The sequence below is a fragment of the Moschus berezovskii genome, chromosome 7 (assembly GCF_049115385.1).
Source record: "Moschus berezovskii isolate FMDL1 chromosome 7, NW_MosBer_1.0, whole genome shotgun sequence".
Classification (NCBI taxonomy): Eukaryota; Metazoa; Chordata; class Mammalia; order Artiodactyla; family Moschidae; genus Moschus; species Moschus berezovskii.
In genome coordinates, this window is record NC_142466.1 from 51996516 (window position 1) to 52017943 (window position 21428).

The 21428-nt window shown below is 40.0% G+C and overlaps 1 protein-coding gene across 3 annotated transcripts in view; it reads left to right on the plus strand.

Moving 5' to 3' along the window:
* PIP5K1B (phosphatidylinositol-4-phosphate 5-kinase type 1 beta) overlaps window positions 1-21428 on the plus strand; it is a 356657-nt gene that overhangs the window by 105939 nt on the left and 229290 nt on the right. For all 3 annotated transcript variants that reach the window (XM_088837923.1, XM_088837922.1, XM_055428357.2), the window contains exons 2-3: window positions 14690-14774; window positions 18279-18347. Coding sequence is in view for 2 of the 3 variants with exons in the window: in XM_088837922.1 (XP_088694048.1) it covers window positions 18279-18347 (69 nt within the window). In the remaining variant the exon portion in view is untranslated. The remainder of the gene's footprint in view (window positions 1-14689; window positions 14775-18278; window positions 18348-21428) is intronic.

The following is a 21428-nucleotide window of genomic DNA, read 5'->3' on the forward strand; positions in this document are numbered from 1 at the left end:
CAGTAAGGAGAAGTCAGGATGGCCCCTTGATTTCTGGCTTCGACAACTAGATTGATGCTGGTAGCATCCTCTGAATGGGGAGAAGTATGGTAAACTGTAGAATTTATAGTGCCCCTAAGATGCAATTCCCTAAGAGATGGGAATACCAGACCACCTGACCTGCCTCTTGAGAAACCTGTATGCAGGTCAGGAAGCAGCAGTGAGAACTGGACATGGAACAACAGACTGGTTCCAAATAGGAAAAGGAGTACATCAAGGCTGTATATTGTCACCCTGCTTGTTTAACTTCTATGCAGAGTACATCATGAGGAACACTGGGCTGGAAGAAGCACAAGCTGGAATCAAGATTGCCGGGAGAAATATCTATAACCTCAGATATGCAGATGACACCACCCTTATGGCAGAAAGTGAAGAGGAACTCAAAAGCCTCTTGATGAAAGTGAAAGAGGAGAGTGAAAAGGTTGGCTTGAAGCTCAACATTCAGAAAACAAAGATCATGGCATCTGGTCCCATCACTTCATGGGAAATAGATGGGGAAACAGTGGAAACAGTGTCAGACTTTATTTTTGGGGGCTCCAAAATCACTGCAGATGCTGATTGCAGCCATGAAATTAAAAGACGCTTACTCCTTGGAAAGAAAGTTATGACCAACCTAGATAGTATATTAAAAAGCAGAGACATCACTTTGCCGACCAAGGTCCGTCTAGTCAAGGCTATGGTTTTTCCAGTGGTCATGTATGAATGTGAAAGTTGGACTGTGAAGAAAGCTGATCGCCGAAGAATTGATGCTTTTGAACTGTGGTGCTGGAGAAGACTCTTGAGAGTCCCTTGGACTGCAAGGAGATCCAACCAGTCCATTCTAAAGGAGATCAATCCTGGGTGTTCATTGGAAGGACTGATGCTAAAGCTGAAACTCTAATACTTTGGCCACCTCATGCGACGAGTTGACTCACTGGAAAAGACTCTGATGCTGGGAGGGATTGGGGGCGGGAGGAGAAGGGGATGACAGAGAATGAGATGGCTGGATGGCATCACCGACTTGATGGACATGAGTTTGAGTGAACTCCAGGAGTTGGTGATGGACAGGGAGGCCTGGCGTGCTGTGATTCATGGGGTCGCAGAGAGTCAGACACTGAGCGACTAACTGAAGATGCTATGGGGCTTCCCTGGTGGCTTAGGCGGTAAAGAATCTTCATGCAATGTGGGAGACCCGGGTTTAATCCCTGGGTTGGACGATCCCCTGGAGAAGGGAAAGGCAACTCACTCCTTGCCTGGTGAATTCCACGAACAGAGGAGCCTGGCAGGCTACCTTCCGTGGGATCGCAAAGAGTCGGACATGACTGAGTGATTAACACTTCATAATATGCTATATCAGTTCAGTTCAGTTCAGTCGCTCAGTCGTGTCCGACTCTCCGTGACCCCATGAATCACAGCACGCCAGGCCTCCCTGTCCATCACCAACTCCCGGAGTACACTCAAACTCATGTCCACAGAGTCGGTGATGCCATCCAGCCATCTCATTCTCCGTCGTCCCCTTCTCCTCCCGCCCCCAACCTTTCCCAGCATCAGAGTCTTTTCCAGTGAGTCAACTCGTCGCATGAGGTGGCCAAAGTATTGCAGTTTCAGCTTTAGCATCAGTCCCTCCAATGAACATCCAGGATTGATCTCCTTTAGAATGGACTGGTTGGATCTCCTTGCAGTATAAGGGACTCCCAAGAGTCTTCTCCAACACCACAGTTCAAAAGAATTGATTCTTCGGCGATCAGCTTTCTTCACAGTCCAGCTCTCACATCCATACATGACCACGGGAAAAACCATTGCCTTGACTAGACGGACCTTGGTTGGCAAAGTAATGTCTCTGCTTTTTAATATACTATCAAGGTTGGTCATAACTTTCCTTCCAAGGAGCAAGCGTCTTTTAATTTCCTGGCTGCAATCAGCATCTGCAGTGATTTTGGAGCCCAAAAAAACAAAGTCTGACACTGTTTCCACTGTTTTTCCATCTATTTCCCATGAAGTGATGGGACCAGATGCCATGATCTTTGTTTTCTGAATGTTGAGCTTCAAGCCAACCTTTTCACTCTCCTCTTTCACTTTCATCAAGAGGCTTTTGAGTTCCTCTTCACTTTCTGCCATAAGGGTAGTGTCATCTGCATATCTGAGGTTATTGATATTTCTCCCAGCAATCTTGATTCCAGCTTTTGCTTCTTCCAGCCCAGTGTTCCTCATGATGTACTCTGCATATAAGTTAAATAAGCAAGGTGACAATATACAACCTTGACGTACACCTTTTCCTATTTGGAACCAGTCTGTTGTTCCATGTCCAGTTCTAACAGTTGCTTCTAAAAACCCTGAAATCAATTGAAAATACCGATTTGTGCATGTACATGCTCAGTCGTGTCTGACTCTTTTCGACCCTATGGACTGTAGCATGCCAGGCTACTCTGTCCATGAGATTTCCCAGGCAAGAATATTGGAGTGGGTTGTCATTTTCTCCTCTAGGGGATCTTCTCAATCCAGGGATCAAACACACATCTCCTGCATTGGCAGGCAGATTCTTTACCGCTTGAGCCATGGGGGAAGCGCTGAAAATGTAGATTTAGAGCTCAAGAAAGAGATGTAGGCTCAAGAGTTACTGTAGGGGACTCATCCAAAATAGGTGAACCCTCTGGTAATGGAGGACATTATGCAGAGGAGAATACAGACCATGAGGAACATGAATTTTAAGAGGCAGCCAAAGAAGAGGGAGCCTGCCAAAAAGACCAAGATGTGTTCAGAGAGGTATGGGAAAGGCCATGTGAGGAAGTGAAAGTCGGGTATGTATGGAATCCTGGTTCAGTTTTACTCTCAAGCCTGCTATCCGTGAAAGAAAGGACAAAAAGCCCATGACAAGCAGCAGAAATGCCCACACCAACTGAGTTTGCCTCTATCAAGTCTCCCTGGACATAAACATCTGCCAGCATTTCATTTCTAAAATGCCTGGGAATAGAAGTTTTGTTTAACTGGGCATATTGCCTCCCCACACAAAATCAGGGTTCTGTTAGAAAAGACCAAGGGAAAAAGGATTTAGGGTAAGCAGATGACAGTGTTGGCTACGTGGAGTAGCCATGGGAAGAGGGACTGTTGGTGAAGGAGGGTCTGGTCATCAGCTCAGCAAAGGTTTCAGAGCCCACCAGGGAAGCATGTCTGTATGCAGGCTACCTAAGGTCAATGCTTCGAAGAAGTCCAGAAAGGTGATAAATGAAACTTCATGGGTGAAGCAGTCAGGATTCCACTTGTGAACTTGGAGTGGTTGTGGGGAAGGCTGGATTGTTGGTGCACCTGGAAGTGAATGGGCAGGGAAGTGGAAGTGAAGGCCAGGAGTGTACTGTAGTCTTTGGAGGATTTGAACCTGAGTGTAAGGAGAGTGAGATGGGATTGCAACCAGAAGACAGCGTCAGGGTGAAGAAGAAGTGTCTGCAGGAAGGATCTTGGGAAAGGAATTGAGATGCTCATATTTCCAAGATAAAGAGCCCTCTGAGAGAAAGAGGTAGAAGATCCAGGTCAAAGGATAGCTGGTGGAGAGAGGGCTCCAGACAGGTGTGTGTTGGGGGACACAAAACATGCTCTAGCTATGCGCTAGAGAGGAGGAGAGAGCCCCAGAGCAGAGAGAAGATGGGAATCAGTGTACAGGATTGCACAGGAGGGAAGGCAGTAAATGAAGGGGCCATTCATCCATCTGTGAAGCAGAAGGCAAGAAGCAGAGGTCATCAGGCAGGGGACTTAAGGCAATAAGTGAAGTCTTACAGCAGGCAGTATTCACAGAGTGATTCGGAGCCCCTCTTTGGAATTGGACAGTCTTCATGCTTGTGCAGTCTGATGTTAATCCTGGTTGTGTCCCTTAACTAACTGTGTGAATTCGGACAAGTTATTTAACCTCTCTGTGCTTTAGTTTTCCCAGTTGCAAAATGAGGGTAATAACAGAAGCCTGTTACTTGGAGTTGTCTAGAGAATTAAATGTGTTAATATACTTATAAGCATGCCTGGCACACACAAAAAAGTGTTCTGTGTATATTAACTATACTAAGTACTGTTAGCAAGATTGAGAGCAAATGCAGTCTGGGCTCACATAAACACCAAAATGTTAAGTGGTTGATGGAGAGATTCTGTGAGCCCAGCCAAGGAAGCTCTGTGTTCTTCTAGGATAGAAGGAATCAAGGAGGTCCTCAGAGATGAGAGACTCTTGACTGATGCGTGGGCCATGGAGAACAACACTGGGCTTTGGCGAGAGGCTGTGGAAGAGCATGCGCTCTCTTGAGACTTGAGAGGGAGCAGCTGAGGTGCGGGGAGCTGTGTGTGTGTGTAAAGGCTCCTCCCGCCTCCAGTGAGGGAGTGAGCCGGCGGAGCAGAGCCATGAGCCCCAGACCTCACAGGACCTTGAATGCTGGGCGCCCTGTGCCCATTTGAAGTTTGGAGGCAGAACAGTGACAAGACCTGCTCCACCTCACAGGATTCCTGCTGGTGAGAGTAGCTGATGAGGAGGAGGATGGTGGTGATAACATTGGATATGGAGTGTGTGCCGTGTGCCTGGGACACTGTCTCCTCACCTCTGCCTGCGAGAGGAGTACTGCCACTTCCCCCATTTCTCAGATGAGGAGGCAATGTCTCTTGAAGAAGCCAGACAGCTGGTAAAGCCTGTCAGTCTGAATCCACCCTTGTTCCCATGACCACCTCATTGTCACCACTCGACAGGTGGAGGATGGGGTGATGACCTCAGCTAAGCCTGTGATGGCGTACTGATAGTAGATTTTCTGTCTTAGTCAAGGAGAGTTTGGCCATAGAGATTAGAACCCCCTGCAGAGAGCTCAGGGGAACGCTGGGCATGTTACGAAAACACAGGACTCTCCCAGTAGACAGCTTCTAGCTAGGGAGTGTGACTAGATTCAAGGACTGGGTGTCGGCAGGCAGTAGTACTATCTCTGGAAATGCAGGGCTTTGTCTGTTTGTCTTTCTGTTGTCTGATTAAATTGCCAAGTTCTTAGTTTCGCTCTCCTATGACTTTGGCCGGCCCTAGACCAACCCCACTTGACGGTTCAGTCCCTGCATTGTCAGAACGTTCTCGATTCAGATAATCCAGTGGTTTGGCCCCGGGTCCAGCATGCCCCCTTGGTTCATTCCAAGGCTGGGATGAAGGTGCAGAGGGTACCACAGGCAGGGACACAGCTGCTCCTAGAGCTTCCATGAACTGGCCACAGTTAGTGAGGCTCGAAAACTCCATCACCCTGACTGACCCTCATACTCCCACAGACCCTGGCAGCACCTGTGTTCTAACCATGTTTTTGTTGTCAGCACCACACAGGGCTCCATCTGTTCAGTCTCCAGCTCAACCCTGGCCTTCTAGATTCTCACCACCATAACCACTGTGGCAGCTGCTACGTTCACTCTTTCAATCCAGTCTTCCCTTCCCATTCCATCCTGTCTCCTCTTAAGCAATATTATTATTATTTTTAATCTTACTGGCCTCCCACTCAAAAGCCTTCAGCAGGTGTTCTCTGATTTGTCATATCTGTGGTGGGCTCCAAAGGCCATCTAGCCTGGGACTAACCGCTGGCTTCAGCTTGATTGCCTGCTATTGGGTCAGGATGGTCATCTTCTCTCACCGGTCGTTTTCCCATATGTGCCAGCCATAGTCACCTGCCAGCTCCTGCATTTGCTGGGACTGCTTACTTTTGACCCTGTCACCTGCTCTTCTCTGAATCAACTCCTTTGGTCTTGACTCTCCAGTTAAACCGTTGGTTTATTGAAAACAACTCCATGTCAGGATGTCTCAAAATTGTACACAACTGAGTACATATTAGAACTTGGGAAATTTAATATTTAGGGATTAACAGCTGATTTATGACCTCATAGACTTGGGTTTTGGGGTTAGGTTTTTTGGTTTGGTCTTTAATTTTTAATTGCATTTTTTAGAACATTTCATGTAAGCCCTCTGACTGTGATAATTGAATACTTGTTAGAGGCAAAGCCAAGTATGGGGTATTAGCTCCTAATCCTGTTAAAGACTTGCCCATTATTCCTGGGGCTTTTGTTTTGGACTCTTTTTTAAGTACTTGACAACAGGGACCATCTTATTCCTTGTTGTTTCCCTCCAAGTACTTTCCATAGAAGTTCTGGAATTAATGTTTAGGTAAATGTCATAAGTGGTCATCTCACCAGTTTTCCCTCTATCTCGATTTTTATATTTGTGCCTTGTTTGAAACTTCTTTCACCACTTGTTGATTTATTAAGCTATATTAGCCTAGAACTCCAGAAAATTTTTTGTTGGACAAAATTTTTCTCCTGCTCAGTCTCTTTTTACTATTTGGAGCATTCATCATCCCCTTGAGCAGTGTGTTTCTTTTAGGGTCCTGTCTAGCCCCACTCTTTGTCCTTTTAGACTTCCCCTAGACACACAGCACCCAAACACTGGTAAAAAGAAAGTGCTTTGGGGTAAACTACTAGCTAGCCTTTGTTTCTCTGGTTTTCTCTAAAAAAAGATGAAATAAACCCAGAAATGCCATGCACATCGCTGCAGCAGCAGAACCCAATCGATTTTGGTTATTTTGTTTGGGCTGCTTCTGAGTCCAGACATTTTTCTACCAATCACAATTGCTTTTGTTCACATTTGGTTTATACCATTATTATTACTGTAATAATTGATTAATTTCTGAGGCATATATTCTTGGGAGGAGGGGAAAAAAACTTATAAATAAAATTTGGACAGAAAACATAATCTAGTAAATAAAAAAATAAAATTTACAGTGCAGTGAGAATACACTATTGTGAAATCTACCCAATATCAGATGTCTAGTAAACCTGGGAAAGAAAAAATTTAAGCATTATGCAGAGGTTGAAAGTTCAACTATGTAAAATTCTTACTGATGTTTCTGGGAAGAGACAAAAGTAACAATGATTATAAAGGCTTCATGGAGGCTTTTCGGAAATGTCATGACCATATATGAATTTGCTCTCCTGACTCTCAGCTTTTTTGTCTGTTTGTTTGGCTGTGGCAGGTAGGCTCTTAGTTGTGGCATGCGGGATCTAGTTTCCTGACCAAAGATCGAAGCAGGCCCCCTGCACTGGGAGGGCAAAGTCTTAACCACTGGACTACCAGGGAAGTCCCTGACCTTCTGCTTTTTCCCCCACCCTTTTATGCTACACACAAACACACAGTAGGTCTTTGTGTATTTACCATGAATATCGGGGCAGGAGAGGACTATGCAATAATGTTGTTTTACTGAAAGGCTGTGAGTTATACTGGCCTGGAACCAACACATTCCGCACAGTTGTTTCCATGGGCTACTTTCTTCTGTCTAATGTTTGCAGTGAAGGCTTGGTTAGAAAAGACGTGTGAATTCTCTGAGCACCTTTGCTGGGAAAATGAATTACAAGTGGTTTGTTTTATGCCGAGCCTTTTGTCGATGCCATTTATAGCTGTTCTCTGTATTCAGTTGGTAAGAGCCACTCTGAGAGTGGATGAATGTGTTTTATGAGAGACTATAAGAGCTCGGCAATTTGTTTTGGTTGGTCTCCATTTGGATTCATAGCGAGCAAGTGCCATCATTTGGAATCAGTTTTGGCAGCAGCTTGGTTATATAAATATTAGATACATGAAATGCAACCTCATTTAAATTATTTTCATCAGTAGGAATAGGGGAGCCTCATATTGACTATAAGAGCACCACGATTCTATTTTTATGGCTTCTGAGCTTACAAGTGTGTAACATATCATATGTCTGAACATATGTGTGTATAGGTGGTCTCCATTGCACAAATACTTAACATGCTGATCTTCTGCATTTTGTTGAGAGTTTATGCAAGTATTCTAGGGAAATAAATATGAGCCTCTAGTTTCTTAATATAACAGAACTTTTTTTCTGATCAATCCTTGATGTACTTTGGAAAATACACCAAAGATTGTTTTCAGTTTGGTGTGTTTTGTTGCTTATATTTAAGCCTTGGAAAATAACCTGTCACATTTTTAAGCTTTTGGTTTTTCCTGTCCTGTTTGTTGTCCTGTTTGTTGCCAAAACCACATTAAAACCTCTTATTAAGTACCTGGGTAATACTCATTACCTCCCCAGCAAAACTATTCACAAGGCTGACATTTTCCTAAGAATGACTTTCGAGGTTTTCATGAATCCATATACATTTTTACAAATGTATTTTTATTCAGGCAAAGGATTGAACAGGGACTTGTAATCATAGGTGAAATGAGCAATCCGGATGTTTGTAACCCTTTAAGTAGCATCCTAAGCCTGCTCCTGGGTATATTCTTAAAATGCGAGATTCAAGATTCTTGAGAACATCCAGGAAAATGTGTTAAATATGCTTCATGCTGCTGGGGCTTTCTTTAAGCCTCCATGGCAACTGGTGTCTTCCTCACCCTCTACTTCCCAACCTTATGTCCCCCCAAAACTGCTCAGTTTCAGTGTTCCTCATAAGTGAGATTTTCCACGGTCCCTGCAGGCTGACTCAGGCATTTCTTTCTCCAAGAACCCTAGCAAAGCACATGTCATGTTGTATTGCACCTGTCCCCATGTCTGTCTGTCCTGCTGATGTGACTCAAAATGATTGAAAGCATAGAATTGTAGAAGACTCTGAAATAGTATAAATTATTTATTTCTTACACTAACAGGATCCAGATACCAAAGTACCAGAAAGGATAGATAAGTTATCAGCTAGTTACAAAAAATTTTATTGCAAGGCATGTATAATTGTTAGCTGAACTGGTATCTTAATTGGATCTTGTGACAACATAAATTGGCCCTGTTTTATGTCAGAAATAGTTTAAGAAAATAAATTCTAACTGGGAGTCTTGTGTCAGATTACATAATAACATATTTCCTAAGGAGACCTGAGTCTTATGATTATGTCCTTGCTTGGCCATTAGAATTTCTGCATTCCAAGCTCTTGCCAGGGACTATAATTTTGAATGCTTGCCTGTCCAATTCTTATCAAAAGGTTAGTTATGAGGAATAATGTTCATAGAGCATTGCCGGAAGGATATGAGTCCATTCATTCATCAACTGGATAGCCTACATATTATTCATGAGTTAAGTCATCAGATCACTATGTAATAGCTTCTTGTTGATTTCCCTTCACTGGGCAGGACTGACAGAAAAAGAAATATCTGTCCTTATGGAATTTTTGAACTATGTGTTGAAAGAGAAAACTCTCATAGGTTTCTAGACAGAGAAAACCAATAAGTTACTAGGACAGGAGCATCAGACTAGCATCAACACTACTCATCTGTAAGCCAGGAAGCAAGAAGATGGCAGGATCATATCAACAGAGACATGAAAGAAAAGGGCTGGGAGTTAAGAATCCAAGAGATCTAGTTACAAATGAAAACAAAGGAAAGACATTTCTGGACATGGAGTGACACAGAGTGGACTGTCCATGTGCCTCTTCTGAGTAATTATTTGAGAAGTGTTCCAACTGAATGAAAATTGAATCAGAACACAGGTGTTCAGATAGCAGGAGATGCAGAGCCAAAGAAACAATGATGAGCAACAAAGCTTGTAAAACTTATGGTCAAAGTCTAAATAAATGATAATAATGTGACCATGAACTACAAACTGTTCATTGAGAAAAGCCGTCTCAACAAAAAGGAGATAGTTCAGAATGGAGCAATCATTGAGAGAGTCAGGTTTTTTCACATATCTTGTCTTAGGGATGAGGAAGAAATGTCATGGGCTGGACTCTCTGGAAGCAAGTACTGGGAAGGAGTTTGGGGTGCAAGATGTTTTTAGGGATCAAAAAACAGATGTTGAAGTCGTAACCCCAGTACCTGAGAACACTGACCTTATTTGAAAATAGTCTTTGCAGATATAATCATTATCATGTGAAAACTCTTCAATTAGTTTAAACCTGCCCCCGCCAATCTAGTTTTAAGCTATATGTCAGGAACACAGTTGAAACCAAATGACAAATAAAAAAGCTGAAGTTAAAGAAATGGAAGAGGAGATACCCACCATGTGCAAATAAAAGAAAGCAGATGAGGCTATTACCATCAACTAAGATGGAACCCAAGACCAAAAATATTAAAAAAAGACGATAACTTTACAGATAAGAGTGCAGTTCAACAAGGACAGTATTATTCACATATCCCTTGTACACTGGCCAGCATAGTTTTAGAAATCTTAAGGCAAAAAAAGAAGTAAAAATATATAAGAATATATAACCATATCAGAGAATTTTGATATATTTTTTCATAATTTGATAAAGTAGACAGTATTATAAGATGATATAATGTTTTTCTACCCTATAAACAGAAAATGCATGCTTTTCTCTTGTGTCTTTGGAACATTTTCAAAAAGTTATTCAGTGGCCATAGGAATAGGCATATTTTGGGGGGCCAGGGGTAGCTTTTATTCATTTCATATCTTGATCCCAGTACAGTAAGCAAGAAAGTGGCAATGAATGAAAGAATAGTATTAATAATGAAAATATAAATCCTTAGCACTGAGGAACCCTCTTACAGATGATTCCTAGATCAAGTTGAAAATCAAATCCAAAATGACAACTTTATTTGGAAATAAACTAAACAGAATACTTCATCAAAATTTATGGGGGAATCATTAATATATTCAAAAGTACTTTTAGCCTAAGTGATTTAATACTATTTTTTAAAAGAGTTAAACTAAGCAGTGTATCGAAGAAATTCTTAAAAAGCCTGAAGAAGATATTATTAATAGTAAAAGTTAAAATTAATGGAAGTGGCCACAAAAAACAAACAATAGAAAAGAGAAGTCTGACTAAAAAATATATATTCATAACATATATATGCAATATATAATACATCTATATTTTAAAATATATGCATACATGCACACACACACTTCATCAGGAATAAAGAAGACATTAAAAGAATTCAATAACAATATTATGTTTAACTATATGACAATAAATTTTACAATCTAAAGGAAATTGGTGATTTTCTAACAGAATATAAATTATAGAAATTTGATTCAAAGAAAGGTTATAAATTTCAAGAAATGAATAATCCAAAAAACTGAGTGCACATAGAGGGAAAGCCTTTCAATTTTATGAAAGTATTCATTTTTTATTAACAAAACCTGATAACGATGGAAGAAAAATCATTCAATTTCAATTATAAAAATATCCTTTTTAAAATAGTAGCAAATCAAATCCAAGTTAGAGTTTTTCTAGGAACATATAATTTTTCATTGTGAAATTTCTCAATGTTTTATTTGTTATAGCAGAATAAAAGATAATGATTATATCAACTGATGTTGAAAATGCACTTGATGTAATTCAGTAGACATTCCTAATAAAAAGTAAAGGAGAATATAGCAGAAAGAAGCTACCATGCTACCAAGCAAACAAAAACATTATGGAGGATAGTGACTCTTGTAGGATTATATTATAAATATCCAGCAGTACTTCTGTTCCTCAACCACTATTAGTGTTTTTTTAAAGAAGTACAGTGAATGCAATAAGAAAAGAAATAGAAATAAGATGTATAAATATTGCATGTAATGAAATTCTCTACTGAAAATTTTTTTTTTATGAGACTCTACTTAAAATCTTTTAAAATTCTGTAAGAGGATTTGGTAAAATGACTAGGTGAAAGATAATAGATGAAACCAAATCATTTTCTTTCTGTGAACTAATAACTGGTTAGAAATATAAATAGAAAAATTTAAATTGTCACCCTATTTAAAAGAGTGACACGCTAAAATATCTGGGGATGAATTTAGTAAGATGTAAGACAAATACAAAAATATGGATGTAGTAAAAGATATAAAATAACATTTGAAGACAGAGAACTGGACCATGTTTTTGAATAAGAAAACTTAAAAAATCCTAAAATATTAATGCTTCAAAAAATTAGTATATAAATTTAATATAACTCTGGTCAGAAGCCAAGTTGACAGGGACTGAATGGGGTGGGCATGTTTTCAGGTCAAGCAATGTGATTTTAAAGCCATATAAAAATATAAACTTGGAAGAAAAATAGTATGGGAACTTGTAGCAGCAGATATCACAAGCATGCTCTCTTATTACTGCATTTAAGACAACATGTTAGCTTAGAAATGTCAAAAAGTTTTTGACTCAGAGAGTCCAGAAATTAAAGTATATAGGAAAACTTGATATTTGCTAAAGGAGGCATGTCTTTCCAGTGAAAAGAAGATAGATTATAAAGTAAATGATGCTGGGTGAATTAGCTACCCATCTGGAAGAAGATGAGGTTAGTTAGATTCCATTTGAAGCGAAGTTCTAATGTTAAAAATGAACTATAAAGATGTTTGATGAAAATATAGGAGAATACATGTATTATAACACCAGACTTCGAAAAACTCTCCCAAGTAAGACAGTAAATCCATAGTCCATATAGGAAAAATGGGTAGATTTGACTATGTAAATATTTAAAATGTCTACCTGACAAGACACCCTAAACAGAACCAGAAGATGAACAATACCTGCAGCTAACGTGACAGAATTAATGTTTAATATACCAGGAGATCTTACAGATTGATTATAAAAGAAAAGTATGAAAACACAATATAAAAATAAGCAAAGGACGTGAACTGAAAATGGAAATCATCAGTAAACCTGTGAAGAGAATAGGCCTCATTAGTGGTGTGTGTGCTGCTGCTGCTGCTGCTGCTGCTGCTAAGTCACTTCAGTCGTGTCCAACTCTGTGTGACCCCATAGACGGCAGCCCATCAGGCTCCCCCGTCCCTGGGATTCTCCAGGCAAGAACACTGGGGTGGGTTGCCATTTCCTTCTCCAATGTGTGAAAGTGAAAAGGGAAAGTGAAGTCGCTCAGTCATGTCTGACTCGTAGCGACCGCATGGACTGCAGCCTACCAGGCTCCTCCGTCCATGGGATTTTCTAGGCAAGAGTACTGGAGTGGCTTGCCGTTGCCTTCTCTGGGTGTGTGTGCTAAATCACTTTAATCATGTCTGACTCTTTGCAACCCTATGGACTGTAGCCCACCAGACTCCTCTGTCCATGGGATTCTCCAGGCATGAATACTGGAGTGAGTTGCCATCTCCTCCTCCAAGGGATCTTCCCAAGCCAAGGATCGAACCCATGTCTCTTACATCTCCTGCATTGGCAGGTGGATTCCTTACCACTAGCACCACCTGGAAGTCCATTAGTGGTAAGAGAACATAAATTAAAATGACTGAGGTGTCATTCTCTGCCCATCAAATTGAAAAGCATTTTAAATATGGCAAACATCCAGTGCTGATTAGTATGTCAATAAGCAGATACTCATGCATCATGGAACTGATTTGCATCACCCTTTTTATACAAAGGAATGTAACAAAGATCCTTCAAATACTTAATGCACTTATCAAGTTGGGATTGATTGCCAGGATTCTTTCCAACAGAAATAAAAACACTAGAACATTAAAGGTGTTTATTCCTTCTTTGGTTACAGTAACCCATCCTGGAAACTGTATGTTCTCCCAGAAGGGAGTGTTTGTTTCAATGATGGAAACATTTTGTGGAAACAGTCCAGTTATTTGTAAGTGAGATAGATACATAATATAGACTTGAAGAAATATATTTAAAATGCCAGTAAAAGTAAATGGCTGAAATAAGTGTGTGCATGTGTGTGTATAGGATAAGGAAGATTTGGGGAGGATAGTTAACAAACTGTTCCCATTGATTATCTCATTGGGGAGTTACTGGTGGAACCTTATTCACTTTTACTTTCTATGTGTGTGAGGTGCTCAGTCCTGTCCGACTCTTTGTGACCCCATGGACTGTAGCGCACCAGGCTCCTCTGTCCTGGAGTGAGTTGCTGTTCCCTTCTCCAGGGGATCCTCTTGACCCAGGGATTGAACTCAGGTCTCCTGCATGGCAGGTGGATGCTTCACCATCTGAGCCACTAGGGAAGCCCATTTTTATTTTAAACTCTCTGTATTTTTAAAATTGGTTACCATGAGCAAGTATCTCTTTTGTATAAAAACATAGCAAGAGAAGTTGTGTTATTGAAACAACCCTCATGAAAGTCACATGATTTATCACAGGGATAATAGTGAAAAATTACACATCATGTGGGGTCTCTTTTATGAAGACCCACAAGAGAAATGTTCACTCCAGCCTCAATCCCTAGTGTAGTTCATTTGAGCAGCTGACTCGTTTTTATCTTACGAGCACTGGGCATTTATGTAACTGATTATGTCTTCCTCTGCTATGACCACGAAGAATCCCACAGTCAACTAGAGACTGACCAGGATATTCAGTGACTGTACAGGATCACGCAGTGCACATTCTTTGTACAGCCCATACTGCTGGCACCACCTTGTTCCACACCTTTATCTTCCGTTTATTTATACACACATTGCTTCCTTTGTTTCAATTCTGAGTGAGTGAGTAAAAGTTGTTTAGTCATGTCCGACTCTTTGGGATCCCATGTAGCCTGCCAGGCTCTTCTGTCCATGGAATTCTCCAGGCAAGAATACTGGAGTGGTTAGCCTTTCACTTCTCCAGGGATCTTACCAACCCAGGGTTCAAACCCAGGTCTCCCGCCTTGCAGGCGGCTTCTTTACCGTCTGAGTCAGCAGGGAGGCCCCTTAGCTGACGCAGTGTGTATATATATATATATCCCTGTAGCCACCTCTTATCCTTTCTGGGAGATGAAAGAGAGGTATGAATAAATAATGACCAGTGATTTCTATTTTAACAGAAACCTGGGAAGGGAAACAGTCTCAACAATGAATAGGCCACTCAGCACAACCAACTACAGATGACTGGCCATTTCATTTACAAAGGTAAGGAAGTACAGTCTATATTTTAATTATTTCCAGTGGATTCATTATGTTTACAAATATTTTAAATCATGGATCTAGTTCATGACCTTTAACTTTGACATTATCAGATTAAAAACAGAAAATAAGCAAATAGGAAGAGGAAATTTTGTGGATGTTGTTATGCTGAAAGGGGCAGAACCCAGGAGATATGGTCTTTGCTGTTAATTACTGTGTGTGGTTAAATATCTGACAAGTGTTAGTGTTTTCATTACTTTTAAATATATCAGTGCTTATTGCAGAATATTTGGAGAATATAGCAAAAAATTAACATGAAAACACAAAGCATTCACAATCTCATCATCTATAGATACTTACCAGTACTTCTGTGAATGTCTTTCCTCCTTCCTTATACACATATGTAGAAATATATATGATTATAATGTTTTTAAAAACAATATTTTTAATCCATACTTACCTTGGCTTTCGTAGTTATTATGTAAGTGATGTACCTTAACTAGTGGAGAACGTTGCAAGTTTAGGAACAAACAGTGATTATCACATGCATGCTAAGTCACTTCAGTTGTGTCCGATCTTTGCAACTTTAGGACTATTAGCCCGCCAGGCTCCTCTGTCCATGGGATTCTCCAGGCAAGAATACTGAAATGGGTTGAAATGGGTTGCCATTTCCTTCTCCAGGGGATCTTCCCAACCTAGGGATCGAACCCACTTCTCCTGAATCTTGGCAGGTGGATTCTTTTACCACTGAGACACCTGGGAAGCCCCAGTAATTATCACTGTGACCATTTTAATAACCTTTTACAGTTAACCAGGGCATCCCCAAGCATCTCATTTGCCTCTCCTATATGGATATCCTGGTGAATAGATCCACGTAGGCTTTGTTAACTATCATCCTACAGGGGGAAAAAAAAAACAAACCTTTGAACCCAGGTGATATCTCATGGCCTCCCTTATTATCTCTTTTGTGCTGCCTAAAGGGAACTGTTGTTTGTTTTTTTAAATATATTTGTTTACATATTTCTCTCCTCCTCTGTCCTACTGTCCAGTAAGGAATGTTTGCAAAATAATAAAAAACTATCTAATCATCTGTCCTTCATTCATGCCATTTGTCAACTCCTCATTAAGGTTGCGTTTTCAAGCTCCTTCAACTATGCTCTTGAAGTTTTTCAGTTTTAAAAGCTGTAAAGGCTTAGATAAAGTGAAATGGGCTTCCCTGGTGACTCAGAGGTTAAAGCGTCTGCCTGCAATGTGGAAGACCTGGGTTCGATCCCTGGGTTGGGAAGATCCCCTGGAGAAGGAAATGGCAACCCACTCCGATATTCTTGCCTGGAGAATCCCATGGACGGAGAGGCCTGGTGGGCTACAGTCCATGGGGTCACAAAGAGTCGGACACAACTGAGCGACTTCACTCACTCACTCACATTAAGGTTGCATTTTTAAGCCCCTTCAACTATGCTGTTGAAGTTTTTCCGTTTTAAAAGCTGCAAAGGCTTAGATAAAGTGAAATTACTGAAATGGCGTTCTTTACTGTGGGCTCTATGAAACAGTTGAAGATTAAAGAAAATCCTACTCTTACTTATTATTAGTAGTATGTACTAAATTATACTAACATACCCAATATAGAAATATTGGGGTCAAATGTTCGATTATTCCCTGTATATTCTTAAAGTGATTATGCAATTTGAGCTTTCTAGAGGGATGATACAGGATTGGGTTTGGTTTTTACTCTGAGCCTGATATTATAAAACATATCAGATATTCTAATTCTACTAATATATTATTCACATCTCACCTATGACTGGTAGGCAGTCATAGGTCTGGTGAGACTGACTTGCCATGGCCCACTCTTTCATTTTCTTGGATGTTTTTTAGTCACATCCAGCTCATGGCAGTCATTTTGTTCCAGTATAGAGAAATGGTTGGCAGGTTCTTAGGCTTCACCCACACTGTTTATTAAAAGTCCAGGATTTAAAATGTGCTTCAGAGGCTTATGAGAAAGTCAGAAGTTTCTCCTCCATGGTGTAATAGAATTCTCTTCATTGCAATTTAAGGTGAGGTCCTTAAATATCATGGTCCCTGATTATGTCGTTACCCTTATTTACCACGTAAGTAACTGACTTTAAGAAGTCAGATGAGTTAGAATATACAAAAATCTTATTAAAAGATGAGAGGAACACATGTTTAAATATCTGATACCTGTCAATGAAAAAGTTTTTATCTAAAAGCTTTGGAATAAATCACAAAGATAGTCAATAGTTTTAAGTATAAAAATGTAAAACTTCTCCATGTCATAATTATAAACCAAATTAAAAGAAAGGAGCATGGAAGATACTAATGATGTGTTGTAAACAGCTTAATAACCTTAATACATTAAAAACCAATGAGGAAACCACTAATATTACTAACCATAATAGGTAAAAAGTCAGTACCTAAGACACTAAACCCCAATAGATCAGTGAGCAAAATTATAGAAAAGCTAAAAGAAGAAATACAGAGAGCTAAAACAAAGACATAAACAACGTTAGCCTTCACTTACAATTTTCAAAGAGGCAAATTAAAATCAGTAGGTACTTTCTTTTACCTGTCAAATTCCCAAAGATAGTAAAAATGATCATAGTCATTGATAAGCATGTAATGAAACCAGCTCCCACTCACTGCTGATAGTGTGAATGGGTGTATTATTCTAGGAGAGAAATTTAGCAATATGTGGTAAGAGCTTTCAATTTTTTAGTGACCTAGTAATTCTAGGAAACTAGTTCAATAAAACTTTGAAGTTGGACAGAGATAGAAGCACAAAATCATTACTATTACATTATTTGTAGACACAAAACCCCTGAACCACATCAACTGTCCTTCAATATTGGCATTGTTAACTAAAGTATTAATACACAATTGTGTTCACACAGTGGTGTCTCTTGCAACTAGTAAAAATCATTCTTACAATGAGGCTTTTATATTCAAATGGGAAAATGCTCATTACATAAATGTTCAGTGAGAAATGCTGGATTAAGATGGTATCATAATGTTTTTCATATGAAAGTACATGGAACAAAAGATGGAAACAGATATAACAAAATGTGAGTAGTAAGAGTTGCCCGGGGCAGTAGAACTGAGTAATTGTTTTGTTGTGATTCATATTTTTTGGTACTTTCCAGATATTTTTACAGGAGACATATATAACCAGAAGAAAAGGGTTTAACAGTTTGTAGAAAGAAACTTATACACATGATCTAGGCTTGGACTTCCATGGCACCTTTCTTAGAGCATATGGAGTAAAGTATGCTACCAAAATGGCTTATAAGTAAAGCGTTATTTTGGAAAGATTGGGGAACACAGAATTTTTTTTTTTCTTAGTATTTTGAGAAATTTCTTCCTTTCTTAGAGACCACAGCCATAACAACAAAAATGTAATTAACTGAAACAGATTCTCTAGGTAGCAATATTGTTAGCCTATTGTATTTCAGTGTAGAACTTCTAAATTCAAGTAGGTCCACTTGTTTCTTACAGATGTCGTCTGCTGCTGAGAATGGAGACACGGCACCTGGGAAACAAAACGAAGAGAAAACCTATAAAAAGGTGAATGAGTGTATTGTTTTCTTTTTTTCAGCTCAGAAAAAGGAACTGTTTCATTGCTTATAATGCTAATATTGCCATAAGCCTTTGCTTCTTCCAAAGCGTTTGTATGGAAGTTACTGCCTTAGCTTCCTGTTTCTGTAACAAATGACCAGAAAGTTAGCAGCTTAAACAACATAAATGTATTATCTTACAGTTCTGTAGGTCACCAGTCTGACATCGGTCTCACTGGGTCGAGAGCCAGGTATCCACAGGACTGCCTTCCTTTCTGGAGGCTCCAGGGAAGAATTCGTTTTCTTGTCGTTTGTAAACTTCTTGAGGTTGCCTGTGTTCTCCGAGTCATGATTTCCTTCGCAACCAGGAAAGGCCAGTTGAGTCTTTATCAGGCCCTATCATTCTGACACTTAAAGTCTTCATTGAATTTATTGCAATATTGCTTCTATTTTATGTTTTGCTTTTGGGGGAGCTGCCGAGGCATATGGGATCCTAGCTCTCTGAGCATGGATTGAACCTGTACCCCCTGCATTAGAAGATAAGTCTTAACCTCTAGACTGCCAGGAAAGTTCCAGTTCTGATACTTTAAATCTTAAGTCCCTAACTTGCGGGATCGAACGCCTGATGATCTGAGGTAGAACTGATGTAATAATAACAGAAATGAAGTGCACGATAAATAGCTCTTAATGTAATTTGTAATGCTCTTAATGGTAATTTGCTCACTCAGTCATGCCATCCGACGCTTTGTGACCCTATGAACTGTAGCCCGCCAGGCTCTTCTGGCCAAGGGATTTTCCAGGCAAGAATACTGGAGTGGGTTGCCATGTCCCTCTCCAGGGGAACTTCCTGACCTAAGGATCAAACCCGGGACTCCTATATTGCAGGCAGTCTCTTGCATTGCGAGCGGATTCTTTTACTGACTAAGCTGCCCCAAGGCAGCTGCTTTGCTTGAGTTGTCCTGAAAACACCCCCTCACCCACCCAGTTCTTGGAAAAAATTGCTTGCACAACGCCAGTACCTGGTACCAAAAAGGTTGGGAACCACTGCTGTAAAGGATGCCTGTGATTACGTTGAGCCCTCCTGGATAATCCAGAATACTCCCTTTATTTTAAAGATTAGGATCCTTAATTTCCTCTCTGCACTTACTCCTTGTTGTCATATAATGTAGCATATTCACAGATCCCAAGAATTTGGGTGTGGACATCTCGGGGTGGGGGTGGGGGACATTTTTCTGCCTACCACAGTTACTGTGGCAGAACATCGGCAGAAGGTAGTTACTTGAAAACCCTTCCTAAGAAGAAGGCCTTATGTGTGTGAAATGTTCTGTGTCTACCATAAGAATCTTTTAATTGACTTGGTACTTACCACCAAAATTTTAAACATTTTCCACCCTTAAAAAAGATTTTTAACATGAAATTTCATTGCACCGCTTACTAAGCCTCTCAGATTCCATGTCTTCAGCCCATTCACAAAAATCTCTTTCCACACTTCCCAACATATCTTGCCTGACTGCTCTTTGACTTCATAAATTCTTGGTTTCTGGCAACCAAGCTGATGTTCAGAAGCATTACTGGGTAATATATGTCCCCAGGCACCACTGTTCCTGATTTTAAATTGACTATACATTTTACCTTTTAAAAGACCTTACTATCCTTCTCTCTTGGGAGTAGATGGTTTGTGTATCATAGGTTTATTACACCTTAACATTTCCTTTTGCATTTTACTCAGTAATAGATAGCTAGCAAGAAGTTCTGTCATAAAGTGCATGAGCCATGTGATCTACCCACAGATTCAGGTCATGGAACTAACATGATATATTTCCTGTTCCATTTTCATGTGGAATAATATGTGCTTTTTCCTGTCATATCTTTTCTTCTGACTTTTCTACTCAGCCAAACCTAGAAGTATAAACAGAGCGGTTGCCACCCAAAGTGGTGATGCGTATGGGGAAGAGTAGGGTAAATATTCACGAGCTCTCACGTGTCATGTTGTAGCTTATAAAATTTGTAAATCTGAACAAAGACAGCAATATATTATTATTTATTTTTAAGCACAGGTAGAAAATGAAATCCTACCTGATATACCCAAGACTCTTATGTAAATCCAGTCAAACATGAGACCAACACAGAGATGGTCAAACTGCCAGCCTGACATTGCTTCAGACCATTTTCAGGCAGTTTTCACAGTCAGCGTCAAGATGCACTGTGATTCTTGACTCTGCTCTGCTTTACAGGAGCTCTCTAGTGATGCACAAGTGATAGAAGGAATGTGACCAAGCGATCTTGGAGTCTGCTAAGTGTGTCTAGCCCAAGAAGTAGTAAAGTAGGTTTCCAATAATATTATAAGTACGATTCTATGATGAATGTCTCTAACAAGAAATTTGGCTCAGCATATTGGGAAGGTTATAAAAACTAAAAATCACATTGTAGGACTGCAGATGATTCTGATAAATAAGAGAAGATGCAGGAAACTTGAGGACAAAAACAACGATGTCTTTTCATGTGTGAGGACGTAGCTTTTTAATGATCTCTGATTTTAAAAGGAAGATTAACAAGAGAAGAAGTGTTTAGCCTTTTTATAAGAAAAGTACCACAGCACAACACAATGCCCAGAACTGTAGCCCTCAGTTAATATGCTGTTGATGTACAAAGCAAGAAGAAGGGATCATGTCGAGAAAAAGTGTTGTTTTGCTAACAGGTAATGGCTCAGATAAACTATTTAATTTAAATCTTCTCCATTAAGCAAAAAGTCTTAACTGGAAGTGTTAATGGTGGACTTAGAAGAGTTGATAGCAGGAGTTACATTAGCTACTGGAGATGTGTTTGTCTCTAGGCCCAGTTAAACCATTTCCCAGATAAAAGAACTTGAAGCTAGAATAGGGAAACCACTGAGTAAACTTTGAAAAATTAGGAGACTGGAAGACTTACCAAAAGTCAGGAGATAAGCAAGTATCATCCCTGTTTTAAAAAATGAGGGAAACCATTCTGGAGGAAAGACGTGAAACTGTTCCTCAGGGTAATCTGAGCATGGATTAGTATAACTATCTACATTTAGAGAAGAAACACGTGTCTTTTACAAAGCTGCAGAAGT